Source organism: Mustela putorius, unplaced genomic scaffold (genome assembly GCF_011764305.1).
Source record: "Mustela putorius furo isolate JIRA1106 unplaced genomic scaffold, ASM1176430v1.1 tig00003972_pilon_pilon_pilon, whole genome shotgun sequence".
Classification (NCBI taxonomy): Eukaryota; Metazoa; Chordata; class Mammalia; order Carnivora; family Mustelidae; genus Mustela; species Mustela putorius.
This window is the reverse complement of record NW_025422115.1, coordinates 9,137,669-9,152,607: the sequence shown is the minus strand read 5'-3', so window position 1 is coordinate 9,152,607 and position 14,939 is coordinate 9,137,669. Positions and strand designations below refer to the sequence as shown.

Below are 14,939 nucleotides of genomic sequence, written 5' to 3'. Positions count from 1 at the left end.
CAGCACTCACCATAGCACATACCCTCCCCAATGTCCATAACCCCACCCCCCTCTCCCGAACCCCCTCCCCCCAGCAACCCTCAGTTTGTTTTGTGAGACTAAGAGTCACTTATGGTTTGTCTCCCTTCAAATCCCATCTTGTTTCATGTATTCTTCTCCTACCCCTTTAACCCCCCATGTTGCATCTGAAGGGAGCTTATTTAAATCTACTAATGTTTTCTTGCCTTTTAGTTTGTTTTATCTGTTACCCTAACTTTCTTTAGGTTAAAATTGACCTGATGCACTATTTGCTGTACTTTTACTTTTAGTACTTTTTTATTCCCATGTTTTAGATATATCTTTTATAAATAGCATGTAGTCGATTCTTAAAATCACTTTAACAACTTTTGTCTTTAACCTGTGCATTTATTTTTAATGTAACCACTCTTTGTCCCTGTTCTATGTGGGTTTTTTCCTCTCCTTATAAGCCCTCTTTTTGTTGCATGGAATATTTTTTAATCACTTCATTCTTTTCCTTTTTTTAATTATTGAGAGGTTACCCTAATTCATATAGCATACATACGAATCACACCTCACATTCATCAGCATCTTTTTTTTTTGAAATTTTAAAAACCATTTGCAATAATATTCAAAAAAACAAATGCCAGGTATAAATCTAACCACAGATGAATAGGCTCTAAATCTAGAAAACTAGATAGTACCAAAGATTCATCAGCATCTTAACCTATACCCAGAAAAAAAAGGGATCTTAGACTAGTTTAATGTTATTCATAGCCCCTTTTCCCTGACTTATGTTATTGTCATTTATTTTAATTCTATACTTTTAATCTCATCAGACATTATTTTATACAGTGTTAATTTAGACTTACCCATATATTTACGATTTTTGTTTCTCTTCATTTCTTCTTGTGTATTAGCTCTTCTTTCTGTTTGAAGTTCATCCTTTAGAATTTCCTTGGGTGACTGTCTGCTGGTTTTACTTTCTCCACTTTTATGAGTCTTAAAATGTTTTTGTTTTGCCCCCATTTTTGAACAACATTTTTGCTGCACAGAAGTTGCCAGTTATTTTCATGCAGCACATTGAAGGTGTTATTGCATTGGCTTGTTTTCCATTGTTTCTTTTGAAACATCAGCTGTCGGTCTGCTACTCTTTTGAAGATAACTTATATTCTACTCTAAGATATTTTTGCTGTTTTATATTCTGCAGTTTCACTAGGTTGTGTCAAGGAATGAACTGATTTCATTTTTCTTGCTTGGGAAGTCTTAAACTTATTAAATCTGTGAATTTATTTCTGTATATTTCTTCTGAAAAATTCCTCAGTCAGGATCTCTTCAGTATTGCCTCTGATTTCAGTTTGACAGTGTCAGAGCTTTTTGATCTATTCATGTCTCCTAGCCTATCTTTCACATTCTTTCTTTTCTCCCCTCTTAGTTGCATTCTAGATAATTTATTCTGATTTCTCTTCCCATATATATTTTTTTCCTCAACATTGTCTAATTTGATATAAAACTGATTGTGGTTTTTTATTTCTCTTATCCCCTTTCATTTTTAAGTCCTATTTTTGTTTTCTAAATCTGTCTCTTATTCTTTGGAAATGTTTGTCTCATTCTTTTATGTCTTTTCAACATCTTAAGCATATTTGTAATCTCTAGCTGACCGTTTTTAGCTGCAAGGCTATAGGTATCTATGATTTTGTGTCAATAAGCCTTACTCATGATGGGTGATTTCCGGTTGGACTTGTAATTTGGGGATGTGAGCAGAATATTATCTGGGAATCTTGTGGTCTGAGCTGAGGGTGTTCTCAACTATTTTGAGTATGATATATTTGTTTGTTTCTTCGTTTATGCCAGACTCCCAAAGGAAATTACCATCCTATAACCAACCTTTATGTTAATCTCTTTGCTTAGGCATTACAAGTCACAAATCAGTTTTAGCTCAAATCTGAGCTAAGTCAATAATTACAACATGGCTGGAAGAAGTTGGTTTTGTTTTGTTTTTTATTTCTCTGCTAAGCCCAGTCTAGAAGAGACACATTTCCCTTCCAGCTTCATTTGCCAGGGATAACATTATTTCTAATCCTTGCACTTAGGAGGTAGTTTCTGAGGGTCCTAACTTCATGTGGGGTGAGGGTTCCCTGGTTCCAATTCCCCACATCACAAGATTCTCAAAGCCTTTTTTCAGATTCTTGTGAAGTGATAAAACAGGCAAAATGTCTCCACCTACAGGAGACACAGGGTTAGTGCACATTTCTAATTTCCTTACAAATTTATTTTTGGTCACTGGGGATTTACCACACTTTATTTCAGAGTTATATATATACATTTCAAAGGAGTGTTGAGAAGGAGGATTACTTTCTCTGATTCCTTTTTCTCGTTAAATCTGTCTCTCCCCCTTGTCCCAGAGAGAGGGGCTGCTTTTCCAGTGACTGAGGACAAAGCCTTCAGCTCCCACTGTCCTTGCCATTCTACACACATGCAGATAAGATCTTATTTCTAATTGGATTTTCTAAGTATGGCAAAGAAATTTGGAATAATTAAATAGAGAATAACAAACAAAAATAAAAATAATCAGGAAGTTGTAGGGATATAAGAAAGAGTTCAGCGTTCCTGAAGAGTCATTTTATTCCATCTTTTGGACTTGATACCTGTAAGGCCAGCTTGGTTCCTCCTCTTCTTATATTCCTAATGTGATTCCTTTTCCTTTAGACTTACTCAATTTTTTTTTTCATTAAAAAGCCTCTTTCTCCTAATACTACAAGCTAAAGAGTGAATGTTTGTAGATACCGACTTGATTCAAAGGTATAATTTGCATTTCTGAGGACTTCTAAGTGAGGCTTCGCAAACCATCTGTACTGAAAGACCACTTTTTTAAAATACTCAGTTCACTCTGAACCAATACTCCTGATGTGGTTTGAGGTGGGGTTCAGAAGCCAATGTCCAAGATAGAATTCTTGAGATGTTTTTGGTGCAAAAAAGGGTGTTTTTATTATAGGAGGGAGACAGTATGGGTGGGCAGAACGAGCCACCCTGGGGTTGTGAGAAGTAACTGATTATATAAGATTTTGGATCCTCTAGAGGGGAGGGTGATGTTAGGACTCCAGGAAGTTTGAGTCTATAGGAGATTCTGGAGATTGTTTTTTTCTTGTAAATCATAAAGACAGTTGCAAACTGCTGACACTCAGATCCGGGAGGACTGTGATCTCGGTCGGTTGACCGTTTGTTTTTCCCTTTCCTTTGTTCTTGGGCAGTCTGGAGTGCCTGAGGAATGTCACAGATCTCCCACCTGGGCTGGGGGAGGGGGTGGGGGGCTTTGCCTTCAGCCTGCCTTTTGCTGCTGGCTTCTATAAATTCAATAAAAGTATTGCAGAAAAGCCCATTACTGTATAAGTTCCTCTCTTCCTGTACTCACCTCATTGTGCCCCATTTGACCTCACTGAGCAGCACTGGGCAGTCTGAGTGGAAAGAGCCCTCTCCTTAGACCTCTCCTCCAGGAGTGCAAAAGCAGCTATGCTTACCCCCAAAAGGGCCTCAGTATGCAAAGGTACTTTTCAATCCAAAGGGTGTGGTTCATTTTTTCACTTAATAGTTTATGCATAAATACCTTCCTTGCTTTAACCCAGGGTTTTGGACCTGTTTTGACAAAAACACATATACGGTACTTTCTTTATGCCAAGCCCTGTTTTAAGTGTTTCCCAAATAGAGAATTACATATTGCTCATAAAAATTCTACTAGATCAATACTATTATTATCTGCAATTATCCGCAACAAAGTAACTTGTCCAAGGTCCTACTGCTAAGAAGTAGTGGAACTGAGATTTGAGCTCAGAAAATCTAGTTCCAAGGTCCCTCTGCTTAAACACTCTGCTGGCTACCTCTCTGAGCCTCAACTGTCTCCTTCTCTGGCCTCAGATCTGCAAAAGTAGGTTTTCCAAAGCCTGCTTTATGGGTGAATAATTCATTTTGTCCCCATTGTCAATGTGAAACAATCGGTCATTATTGCACATAGCTCTAAACCTAAAAGGATGAGTAGGTCTTCTGTTTCTAACGATTGATTAGCATGTCTGCCCTGAAAAGGATGGTGATTTATTAATGCTGTCTGCATGGATGCAAAAGGGAATCGACCTGAGACACATCAGAGAAATTGCCTGTAAGCTTCTGGGCTCGGTGCCTCTGAAAATTTTGAAAATTGTAACCAAACTGTAAAAATTCCAACTCGTCTATTGAGGAATAATCTGGTGGAACTAGTAACTGCACCACTTAGATTCCCCCAAAGTGTGTTTAACTGAATTCAACTCAATTTTTTTAAAAACTAAATCAAGACAAATGAGTTAATTTACATAGATACTGTCTTTGGCACCAGAATAGAGCATCCACCATTTACAAAGGTAAAACTGAAACAAATCCACAGGGCATTCGTTTTATTTTGAAGATTTTTAAACCTACAGGAAAATATTCCTTGCAACAAGAGTCAGCAGTTTTCAGAGTTAGGTCGCATTTACTTTATCTCTTATTTTATATAAACATAACCTTTTTCTGAACCATTTGAACGTGTATTGCAAGTGTGTATCTGAAAATTATCCTATGAAACCAAAACATTGCCACTTCTAACAAAAATAACATTTACTTAATATGCTAACTAAGATAGGGCCCATATTCATGTTTTCCCAATTAGCCCGCAATTTTTTTCATCTCAGAACCCAAAGTTTCTGCATTTCATTTGGTTATATCGCATTTTTTCATTCCCCCTATCTTTTCTTTCGCTTTTCAAGGGTCCCAGCCTATTATCTCATATCCAATTCTTAAATGACCCAATGGGATTCATTCACCACTACCTCTCCCTAGGGGCCATATGACTCTGGCTTATTCCCCCAGTTCCTGGAAGAGTGGCTGGAACAAGGGGAGGTCCGAGCAGTGAACTGTCTGGTCTGGGTGCTCTGTGGGGAAAGAAAGGGGACGAGCCTGTTCTGCTGGAACACTGGCAATGCCTATGAGTGATGCTGGGTCAGGGAAGACGGAAGCACGGGGGGGGGGGGGGGGCGAAACGAAGCGAGAGGGAGGAAGGAATATGAAAAAGAAGGAAACAAAATGGTTTTGATGTGGAAACCAGGAGCAGAGGAAGAAGCCTCATGCAGGACACACATTTTTCAACCTTGAATTTACCTGTTTTTATGCTCTATAACACAGAGATCACCAAATTCCTGTTGTGGTGCTACTAGTGAGGGAAGAATGAGAATGAACACTGGGGAAACAACCTTAACTCGATCTTTAGATTTTTCCTCTTAAAACATCAAAAGGAACAAGCTGAAGCAGATATGACAGGGTTTGCAGGGGTCTGGTTCTGTGTGGTGGGTGTACTGCCCTCAGCCCTTTTCAAAATTTTCACAGTAAAAGTAGAATGAGAGAAACAAGTGAGAGCAGAAAAGGGAGAATGAACAACCCTTGTTCTTCTCTAAGGCAGCACAGTAGAAAGACTGGGTCTATGACTTCAGCTCCACTACTTTGGGAAGACTATATTTTTTGAAATCATACCAGCTCACAGAAGTTAAAACCAGCTTGCGGGGCGCGTGGGTGGCTCAGTTGGTTGGACGACTGCCTTCAGCTCAGGTCATGATCCTGGAGTCCCGGGATCGAGTCCCGCATCGGGCTCCCAGCTCCATGGGGAGTCTGCTTCTCCCTCTGACCTCCTCTCACTCGTGCTCTCTCTCACTGTCTCTCTCTCAAATAAATAAATAAAATCTTTTTAAAAAAAATAAAAAAAACAGCTTGCCAACAAACTCAACCAAATCCAACTTAATTAGAACAGCTTTGCTCAGGATGGGATTTTGGCCTCCGTTGCCCTCCCTGAGCAATGGCGCCTTTAAGATTCAGTGCACCATGGCTTGTTCCTTGACTCTCTGAGCCTGTTTCCTTGACTGTAGATCGGGACTGTGCACCCCCCTCCCCTGCACAGGACTGAGGGATTCATGGTCAGCCCTGCAGCGAGCAGGAGACACTAACCCAGCCAGCAGGACCATTGACGGTGAAGTCGATGTGAAGAACAGGAAGTCTGGGGACAAGGACGCTTATGGCAGGATTGAAAGCTCCCTGTGTCTTCAAGGACCAGGTACACACAGCAGATCAGTGCTGCCTCCCTTCAGGGTGCCATATGGCTAGAGATGCATCTGGGGACACGTCCCCACATATCATCTAGGGAAACAAGGGAGAGACCCTGTCTATGTCTCTTCTGAAGGATGAACAACACTTTCCCAGTAGCTGCCCCGTGGGCCAAGGGGCTGTATGTGATCACACCAACACTGGTCCCTGGCAAAAAGCATGGAATGCAGGGAAGGAATCTTGTCACAGCAGGGTTCTGGGAGCAAGGATGGGAGGGGAAAGCTATTAGATGGGCAAACCACAGGGTCTGTGCATTAATGCAGATCACCTCCTCATTAGCATATTCCCACGATCCTTCCCCTGTTTCTCCATTAATATGGTACCCCCTGGCTCTTGGGAGGGGCCACTACCAGCTTGGAACACTTCAGAGAATGAATGGGGCCATCCCACTTTAACATTAAATGAGCTGGGCTTTCAGGGGTTAAAGCCCATTATGCTGTGTAACCAAAAATTGTAATTTTTCTTCTACTTTGTGGCAACCCAGTTTTAATATCTCCCAGACTGGATGTTTTTTAAAAGGTCTTGGAAAAAGTCAGGTGAGACGGGTTGCTATTTCACAACCTAGGAAAAAAAAGAAAGAAGATACCCAGTGATGGCATGTTATTTCCAGTTACGTCTCTGACCAGTGATCCAGTGGCACAGTCAATTAAGGCCCTTAATTGCCTTTCTCATTTAGCTTTAAAAAGGTGACTCGAAAGTGGTCAGAATACCCCAATTTGTTAGCATAAGCATTAACATCATCAATAATAGAGGCTCGTCCATTTAATTTTGCAGTGTTAATTTCAATACATGTTTTCATTTAGAATTAAGGGTACAATTATTTTGTATTAATAAGATCACTTATCATTAAAATGCAGTTACTAAATCTTCGCCAAAAGCACTGTAGAGCAGATCAGTATCCCGTTCAAACACATTACTGTCACAGTTTATTATTTTAAGTTTTGCTATTGAGGTAATCCCTTAGGCAGTAATTCTCTAAATCTGAACTAAATGTACCTTTGAGGGCCTTAACTTCCCGCATTATTGTAGTTCTTGTCCTTCATATTTCGTTACTGATTACTGAAAGCAGTAACACCCTTTGTTAAAATTAATTCTTAATAACAACAAGTGGTTTGTTGGAATGTAAATAATGCAACATCCCTCTGACTATTCGAATCCTATTAGTATAATTCTCTTAAAAAATTATTTTTCAATTAAATGTTTTCACAACTTCTTGGAAATATCAATTATAAACATTCTTATTTGACTGAAATTCCACAAAGAGTTAAAGGCCCCAAGAGGTGGCTATTCTACTCTATTCCCCCAAAGTAAAAAATCTATGCCACAGAGACCATGCAGTGGCATGATATATTCAAAGCGCTGAAAGGAAAATACCTACAACCAAGAATACTCTACCCAGCAAGATTATCATTCAGATAAACTTTGTATTTTATGAGGCTTTGGAAAAACTCTGTTTTGTGTCAAGGACTGTGAGATATCCAGAATTTTACTCTGCTTCAAAGCTAATAAACTTGTCTTCTGTGGCTTCCTGGATGCTGGCAGAAAACTTGGGACTTCTGGGTCACAAGAGAAGGATGCTGCCACATTTGAAACATGTCCAGCATTTGGGAGATCTCACAGGAGCATTTTCTTTCTTGTAGAAGCCTACAGGGTGATCCTGATGATCATGATCAATGTACCACCTTCCTGATATGTTCTGAGGTCTGGGATGTTCCTTCCCCACATGCTGGAGTTCTCGCTTCCCCTTATCCCTTACAAAATTGTCAAAGGCTATCACAGTGCCTGTAACTTCCCCTTTGTTTGCAAGCACTTCCTAATCACAACTTGACCTCTCACCCACAAAGGTCAGCTTTAAGAGGGACAAAAGCATTTTTATAAAACTGAATCATAATTAAGTCTGAATCCCCTAGGTTCCCTTTTGTTTAAACTGTCACCCACAGGGTGTGCCAAACAGGCCAGCCTGGGGATGCCATTACAGACAAGAAAGAAGCAACATGGCCAGAAATGGCCAGGGAGGAATTGAATTTTCAAAACAGTTCTATGTAACCTTGGTCCTGTTCATCTTGCTCATTCCCTGGGAAGCAATTGAGAGGGCAGGGTCCCTTTTGGGGACAGCCATATTCAATGAGCAAGTTTTCTTAAGGTACTGTTATGGACTGAATATTAATGTCTCCCCAAATCCATATGTGGGAACTCTGATCCCTAGGGTGATGGTAATTGGTGGTAGGGCCTTTGAAAAGTAATTAAATTTAGATAAAGTCGTGAGAATGGGGCCCCCATGATGGAATTACTGTCCTTATAAGAGGAGGAAGAGAGCAGAGCTCACTGCCCACCATTTGAGAACACAACAAGAAGGAAGCCACCTGCAAACCTCGAAGAGGGTTCCTACCAGGAACCAAATCAGCCAGCATGTGAATCTAGGACTTCCAGGCTCCACAATTATGGGAAATAAATGTCTGATGTTTAAGTTACCCAGTTTGTGGTATTTTGTTATAGCAGTCCAAGCTGACTACTTTTCTTGGTTATCTCATTGATTTCTAGCTTATTTTTAGTATGGCCAGAACACATAGTGTGAATGATTTCAAATCCTTGAAATTTGTTGACACATTTTAATGGCCCATTGTGTGGTCAATTTTGGAAAATATTTCATGTGACTTGGAAAGAATATGTACTTATTTTGCAGTGGGTGAGGTTTACCTATAGGTCAAGTTCACATAATTCAAGTTATTGAATTATGTTCATCTAATCTCTACCGAAGTTTTTGTTTGTTGATTCTATTATTTATCAAGAGAGTTTAGTTGAAAATCTCTGGTTTTGATTTGGTGTTTGTCTACTTCTCTTTGGAGTCTATCAATACTTGCTTTGTATGCTTTTTAGGCTAAGTCTTAAGTATACATACCGTAAGTATCGGTACATTTTCCATTTGACTTTACTGTGTTATCATTATGAATATTCCTCTTTATCTTGTTCACCTTCATCTGACATCAGTAGAACTTTACCAACTTTATTTTTGCTGAGTTTTTGAGTGGTATATCTTTCTATACCTAGTTACTGTTAAATTTCTGTGTCATTATATTTATGATGTCTGCTGTCAGCAGCATATACTGGTTTATTTTTAAGCAAGGCTAACAATCTGTCTTTTAATTAGCATTTAGTTCATTTACATTTAATATAAATACTGGTATATTTTGGGTTAAATCTGTTCTCCTGTTGCTTGTTTTTTGTGTGTTATTGTGTCTTTTTTCCCTCTTTTATTCATTTGAATTATTTAAGAATGTTTATTACTCTGGTTTCTTCTCTACTAGCTTGTCAGTTGTACATTCTTTAATTATCCCTTTAGTGGTTACTGTACAGTTTCTAAAATGTACCTTCCAGCTATTAGAATTTACCATAAGTTAGCACTTGTACCACTGCCTGGTCAATGTAAGGATGTTGGGATTTATGTCATTTAGTGTTATTGCTGTCCTGTGTTTTAATTCTAGGTATACTTGAATCCTCAAAAAGTCATATTTATTATTGCTTTAAGCAGCCAATAGTTATTTATATTTGCCAACATACTTGCCCTTGCCAGCCCCTTTATTCCTTCTGTGTGCCCTAAAGTATTCTTTACTGAATCCTTTTAGGATTCTTTACTGCAGGTCTGACGGATTCACCACCCTTTCTGTTCATGGGAGGTCTGGAATTCTACATTGGTAGTAACTACCAGATAAGGGTGAAAGCAGGGTTCTCCAGTCTGCCTCTGTTGACACCTGTGGAGGAATGGGCTTCTTGGTACTGCTAGGAAGGAGCGTGGGACCTTATTATCACCAGATGGGTGAGAAAGGCCAGGCTCCCCATCTGTTCTCAGTTGGTAGGGGCTGAAGTCCGTGTTACCACCCAGCAAAAAGTGCTGGCTATGTGCTCAGCATTTTCTGACACCATCTGGCATTGGGGGAGCAGGTGGTGAGTGACTCATTACTGCCTGGTAATGGTTGGAAGTTTTGGCTCCCTACTTGGCCTCTGCCAGCCAGGATGCTAACAGGCAACAATTTCTTCTGTGTCATTTTGCTAAAATAGAGCACTATTGTCTATCTTCCTAAGCTGCCGCTTTCCTGATATCTTGTAAGAGAGAGCATGATTCCTTTGTCTACCCTCATTGGCATCTGCAGGTTGCCAACTTCTACAGTACCTGGTCTAGGATTTGGGGACAAAAAAGAAATTTCAGGGAACCTACCACCATGTTGTTTCTCAGATCCCAGGTTTCCTGGTCCATCTGCCTATTCTCACCACTTTTCAGTCTTCTTGTGTTATTTTATACATTATGTCCAGTATATTTAGTTGTACTTAGGAGAAAAAAATGGGGGTAAGTATGTCTACTCCATCTTCCTGGAAGCAGAAGTCTCAAGATGTGTTAATGAGATTTAATAGGAATATACCTAAGTAGCTATAATGATTTTGATGTGTTAAATTAAACATAAACTATACTTTTGGAGGTATGTATGCTTCAAAAAAGGATGGTGCAAAAGAAAAAAACTACTTTCGGAAGAGGAAACTGTTCAAGGAGACTGCACAAAGAGAAACTTTACTTTTTGTATAAGATGTTCCCAGATTCAAGGAGAAAAGGCTTCATCCTTGGGTTTCTCAATCCTCTTGCTAATTAATGGGAGGGTTTGCTCATTTCTTATCTTAGAAGGGGAAAAAATCTGTATTTTATTTAAAAGTAGCCATAATGATCTACCTTCCCACTGAAGTTCTCTAGAACCTCTCAAAAATCATCTGCTGATGTTTATGCTTACTTAGCAAACACTTACAATGGTCTCTTCTGGAAATCTCTTCTAAAGTGAGTTTCTGTTCCAGGTCGCCTGAACTGGTGGTCCACTGTGTGCACGAGCTGTAAACGGCTTCTTCCTTTGGCCACTACAGGGGATGGGAACTGCCTTTTACACGCCGCCTCTCTGGGTAAGCTCCACTACAGAGACCGAGGGCAGCCGTGCGGCAGGCCTGTTCTGCTCATTGTTAAAGGACAGGCATCTGCTAAGTAGAGCCATGAACGTTGCTCATCTGGAAGATTCCCCAGGGGTGGTAGCCAACAATCTAGCCCTTCTTGCCAAGCAGCTGACGGGCTTGGTGGGGACACAGAGCACACATGAGAAAAGACCTGATAGGGGGTCTAAGGGGCCTAATCATGAGCCGCAGGAATGGGAATTAGAGATTGTGATGTAGAGGACTTCCTGGAGGAGGTGGGATTTTATTGAGATCTGAAGGACTTGAAAGATTTTTAGAGAGGACATTCCAGGTAGGGAGACTTCATGGAAAAGCTTCCAAACATCTTGTTAAGGATGTTTGGAAGCAGGGCTGAGCTTAGTTGGCCTTGAGCAGGAAGTTTGGGGAGCAGCACTTTAGGTTGGATGGTTTGGGGCCACTGCATCGATAGCAGTCCATGCACTTGGACTGACAGAAAGGCATGGTTTGGGTAAATCATAGGGGAATCACTTGGGTACTGACAAAAAGATGTAGGTTGGATCGAATTTTAGGAGGAAAAATGCTGGATTCCATACTGTGAGCATAGTGAGATCATAATTTCACTGGAAGGATAGGCAAAAGATAGTAAGCCAAAACATTAAAAGTGGCCATTGCTGGGTGGTGGGATTGTTGATTTTTATTGTTGGTACAGGGGAATCTGACAAAAAGACATAGGTTGGGTAAATCTCTTGGGTAAATCACAGGTGAATCAGCATAGTCAGAATATACAACCAAGAAGTCAGCAACCTTCTGAGAAGATGTGAGCTTTTGCAGAAAGCCATACCAACAGGTGCACAATCATTGGTAGCACTATTTGAATAACTGAGGGGGTCATGGTAGACTTCCCAGAAGCTTAATTACTCCTTCTAGGTCCATCCTTATATACACAGAGGCAAACCGGTTTTGACAGGTAGGATTGGACCCCCAGCTGTCCTCGTGAGTCCTACAGTAAAGGGTCTCTCTCCACCAATGAGACCCTAAAATGAGAATATTCTTAGTTGAGTTTGACCGAGGATATTCTTGTTGGTCAAACTTACCTCCCCAGGTAAACATGGTCGATGCTCTTACCCAGAGCAAGGACCCAACCCCAAACCTCTCTTCAACCCTGTAGTGAGGCCTCGTCAACAAGAGGAGGATAGAGGTGAGACTAAACCCCACAGAGGGAAATGCACGGGGTTTGGGAAGGGACCTGAGAGCCTCGGCGGAGAACGGAGCCCCAGAGCAAGGGGAGCATTGCACATTCCACAGGTTTGGCTGCGGGTGGGGGGAACACAAGGGCTCCCACCTACCCGCTTCCTTTCCACTTCACAATGAACATGTTTCTGTTTGTTGATATTGTAAAAGTATTTCACATTCATCATGGTAAGAAAATAAAAATCAACAACCCCACCACCCAGCAATGATCACTTTTAATGTGTTGGCATATTATCTTTTGTCAGTTCTTCCAGTGAAATTATGATCTCATTATGGTCACTGTGTGGAATCCAGCATTTTCCCCTTAAAGTTCTATTGTGAATTTCCCATGCTATTATGCTTCAAAAATAGGTTTTTGGTATTTGTGTCATATTTTATCATAACGTATCAACTATTCCCCTGTTGTGGAATGTTTTCATCTTGTGTGTAAAATCTGGAAAGAACATAAGAACATCAGAGAAGAAGTCTCTCATCTGTGTCACACAACAACTTCTGTACAAAGGGAAATGCCTCTGTCCCTCAGAAACTGCATTGTTCACTGCTCCAGGTGGGCAAAGCCACAGATAGGGTCTCGTGCCACCGTGATCTGGTCTGGGGGCAGGCATTTTCCCAGTGAGCACAGTGGGGCTCCAGTCTGCCTAAGAAGAGAAAGTGTCCTGTGGACCAGCCTTGCTCCAGCAAGGCCATAGCGGAGTCTGGAGCTCATCGCCAATTGGTTCTTTTCTCCTGGTACTTTGTTTTCCTTTCATGGGATTTAGCTGTTTGACCTGACTGATCAAAGGAGCCATGCAACACTGACCAGCAATGCTTATTGAACCTGCTGACCAGGTCTGACATTGACCTAGGGTTGTGGGACACACACAGAAATGACAGAAATCATTTCTGAGCCACGCTTGTAAGCAAACATTTATGGGGCAGGAGACCCTCCCTGCAAAAGAGATCCAAACAAGGAGCCATGGGAACGGAGGCTGGACTTGCCGTGCCTGGGAGAGTCCCGAGAGGCCCCTGCAGGTGGGGCTGAGGGATGAGTAGGATCAGCTCGGCCTGTTTATAAAAGAAGCAGGAATGGCCACTTCTCTTCTCTATGTTGTAAAAAAAGGACAAAAGCCTCAGTTGATGGAAAACCCATAGCAGCCTCTGGTTGTTGCACGTCTTTGCACAAAAGGATGCATGGCCAGATCGAGTCTTTAAAGATTAGGTCAGTGCAGGCCACTCCTCTTTTAAAAGCTCTCCTGGGTCATTTAAAAGTCCATCTTTCCGCTCTCCACCTTGTCCCCTTGATCCCACCTCCAGACACCTTTCCCGTTTGCTGTTTCCTAAGTATGACTCATAGACGCCCCCTTGGGGCTGGCCCCCACCTTCCCCTCTGCCTGGGATGCCAACTCAGCTCCTTCCTTCACCACTAGACCCTGATGTCCCCTTTCTTGCCTGACCAGTACCAACCAGCACCTTGTCCTGCTTCATCTCTCCATATGGTGCTCTACCCCTGACAGCTTATGCCAGTTGCTAATTCAATGGCTGCTTCCCATTCACTCAGTGTGCACTCTGAGATTGTAGGAACTTAGTCTGTCCTGATGGCTGCTGTGGGTATTCCTAAAACCAAGAATGGTGCCTCATCCCTATTATGAAATAAGTTTGGAATTAATTAAGTGGAACTAATGCCACTTAATTAAATGGATGGATGGACGGATAGATGGATGGATGGATGGATGGATGGATGGATTTCGCCGCTCTTTACCCATAGCCAGAGCTGCACTTCTCATTACTGTTTCCTCCATTTGTTGGGTCTCTTGACCACATCTGAGCTGCCCCAAGAATGTACTCAGAGATGGCTGGCTTTTCTTATAACCCCTCAACCCCCAACACAGACTGGGTAGGGAGTAAGGGGAAAAAGACCTTCTCCCCTGAATGCAGGTACTTTCTCTTGGGTCCAGATGTTTGCAGTGGTGCTCACTGATGCTCTGCTTCTCAGGAGGTCGAGATGGCTTAGGGCTGAGACATCCGATGTGGCAGACCTTAGATGAAGCCAGGGTCTGATTGCCATCCTGGCTTGAGGCCCTATTTGAGAACATGTCCCCAGTTTATCCACAAAGACCATCTTTCACTCAAAAACAAAAACCTGGACGGTGAACATTAGGACCCTCAAAGCAAACCTTACTAGTAGCTTACCAAGGATCCCAGAGAGAGGCAGCAGGGGATCTCATCCACTGTTGGTTCTCTGAGAAAGGGACATGCTCCTTCATTCACCAACTTGCTTCAGTGGGAAATGGGGAAAGAGAGCAGAGGGGAACTGCTAGCTCACCGTGAGAAATGAAGAGCTGACAGATGACTCGTGTTTGTGTGTTCAGATGCAGGAGGCCAGGCCTGGTAAGTCGTGGCAGTCTGAGTGGCCTGCTGGCTTGTCCCCCTCCTCACGACCTGTCTCTCTCCTCTGCTCCTTATGGGCATCCCGCTGCAGGAATGTGGGGGTTTCACGACCGGGACCTGGTTTTGCGGAAAGCTCTCTACACCATGATGAGGACAGGGGCTGAAAGAGAAGCCCTAAAGCGCAGGTGGAGGTGGCAGCAGACGCAGCAGAACAAGGAGGTTGG

The 14,939-nt window shown here is 41.9% G+C and overlaps 1 protein-coding gene across 1 annotated transcript in view; it reads left to right on the top strand.

Annotated features, from left to right (window-relative positions):
- Nucleotides 1-14,939, top strand: part of OTUD7A (OTU deubiquitinase 7A) — a 359,579-nt gene that overhangs the window by 293,499 nt on the left and 51,141 nt on the right. Inside the window, exons 7-8 of the mRNA XM_045070581.1 lie at nucleotides 10,990-11,091; nucleotides 14,807-14,934. Of these exons, the coding sequence (XP_044926516.1) occupies nucleotides 10,990-11,091; nucleotides 14,807-14,934 (230 nt within the window). The remainder of the gene's footprint in view (nucleotides 1-10,989; nucleotides 11,092-14,806; nucleotides 14,935-14,939) is intronic.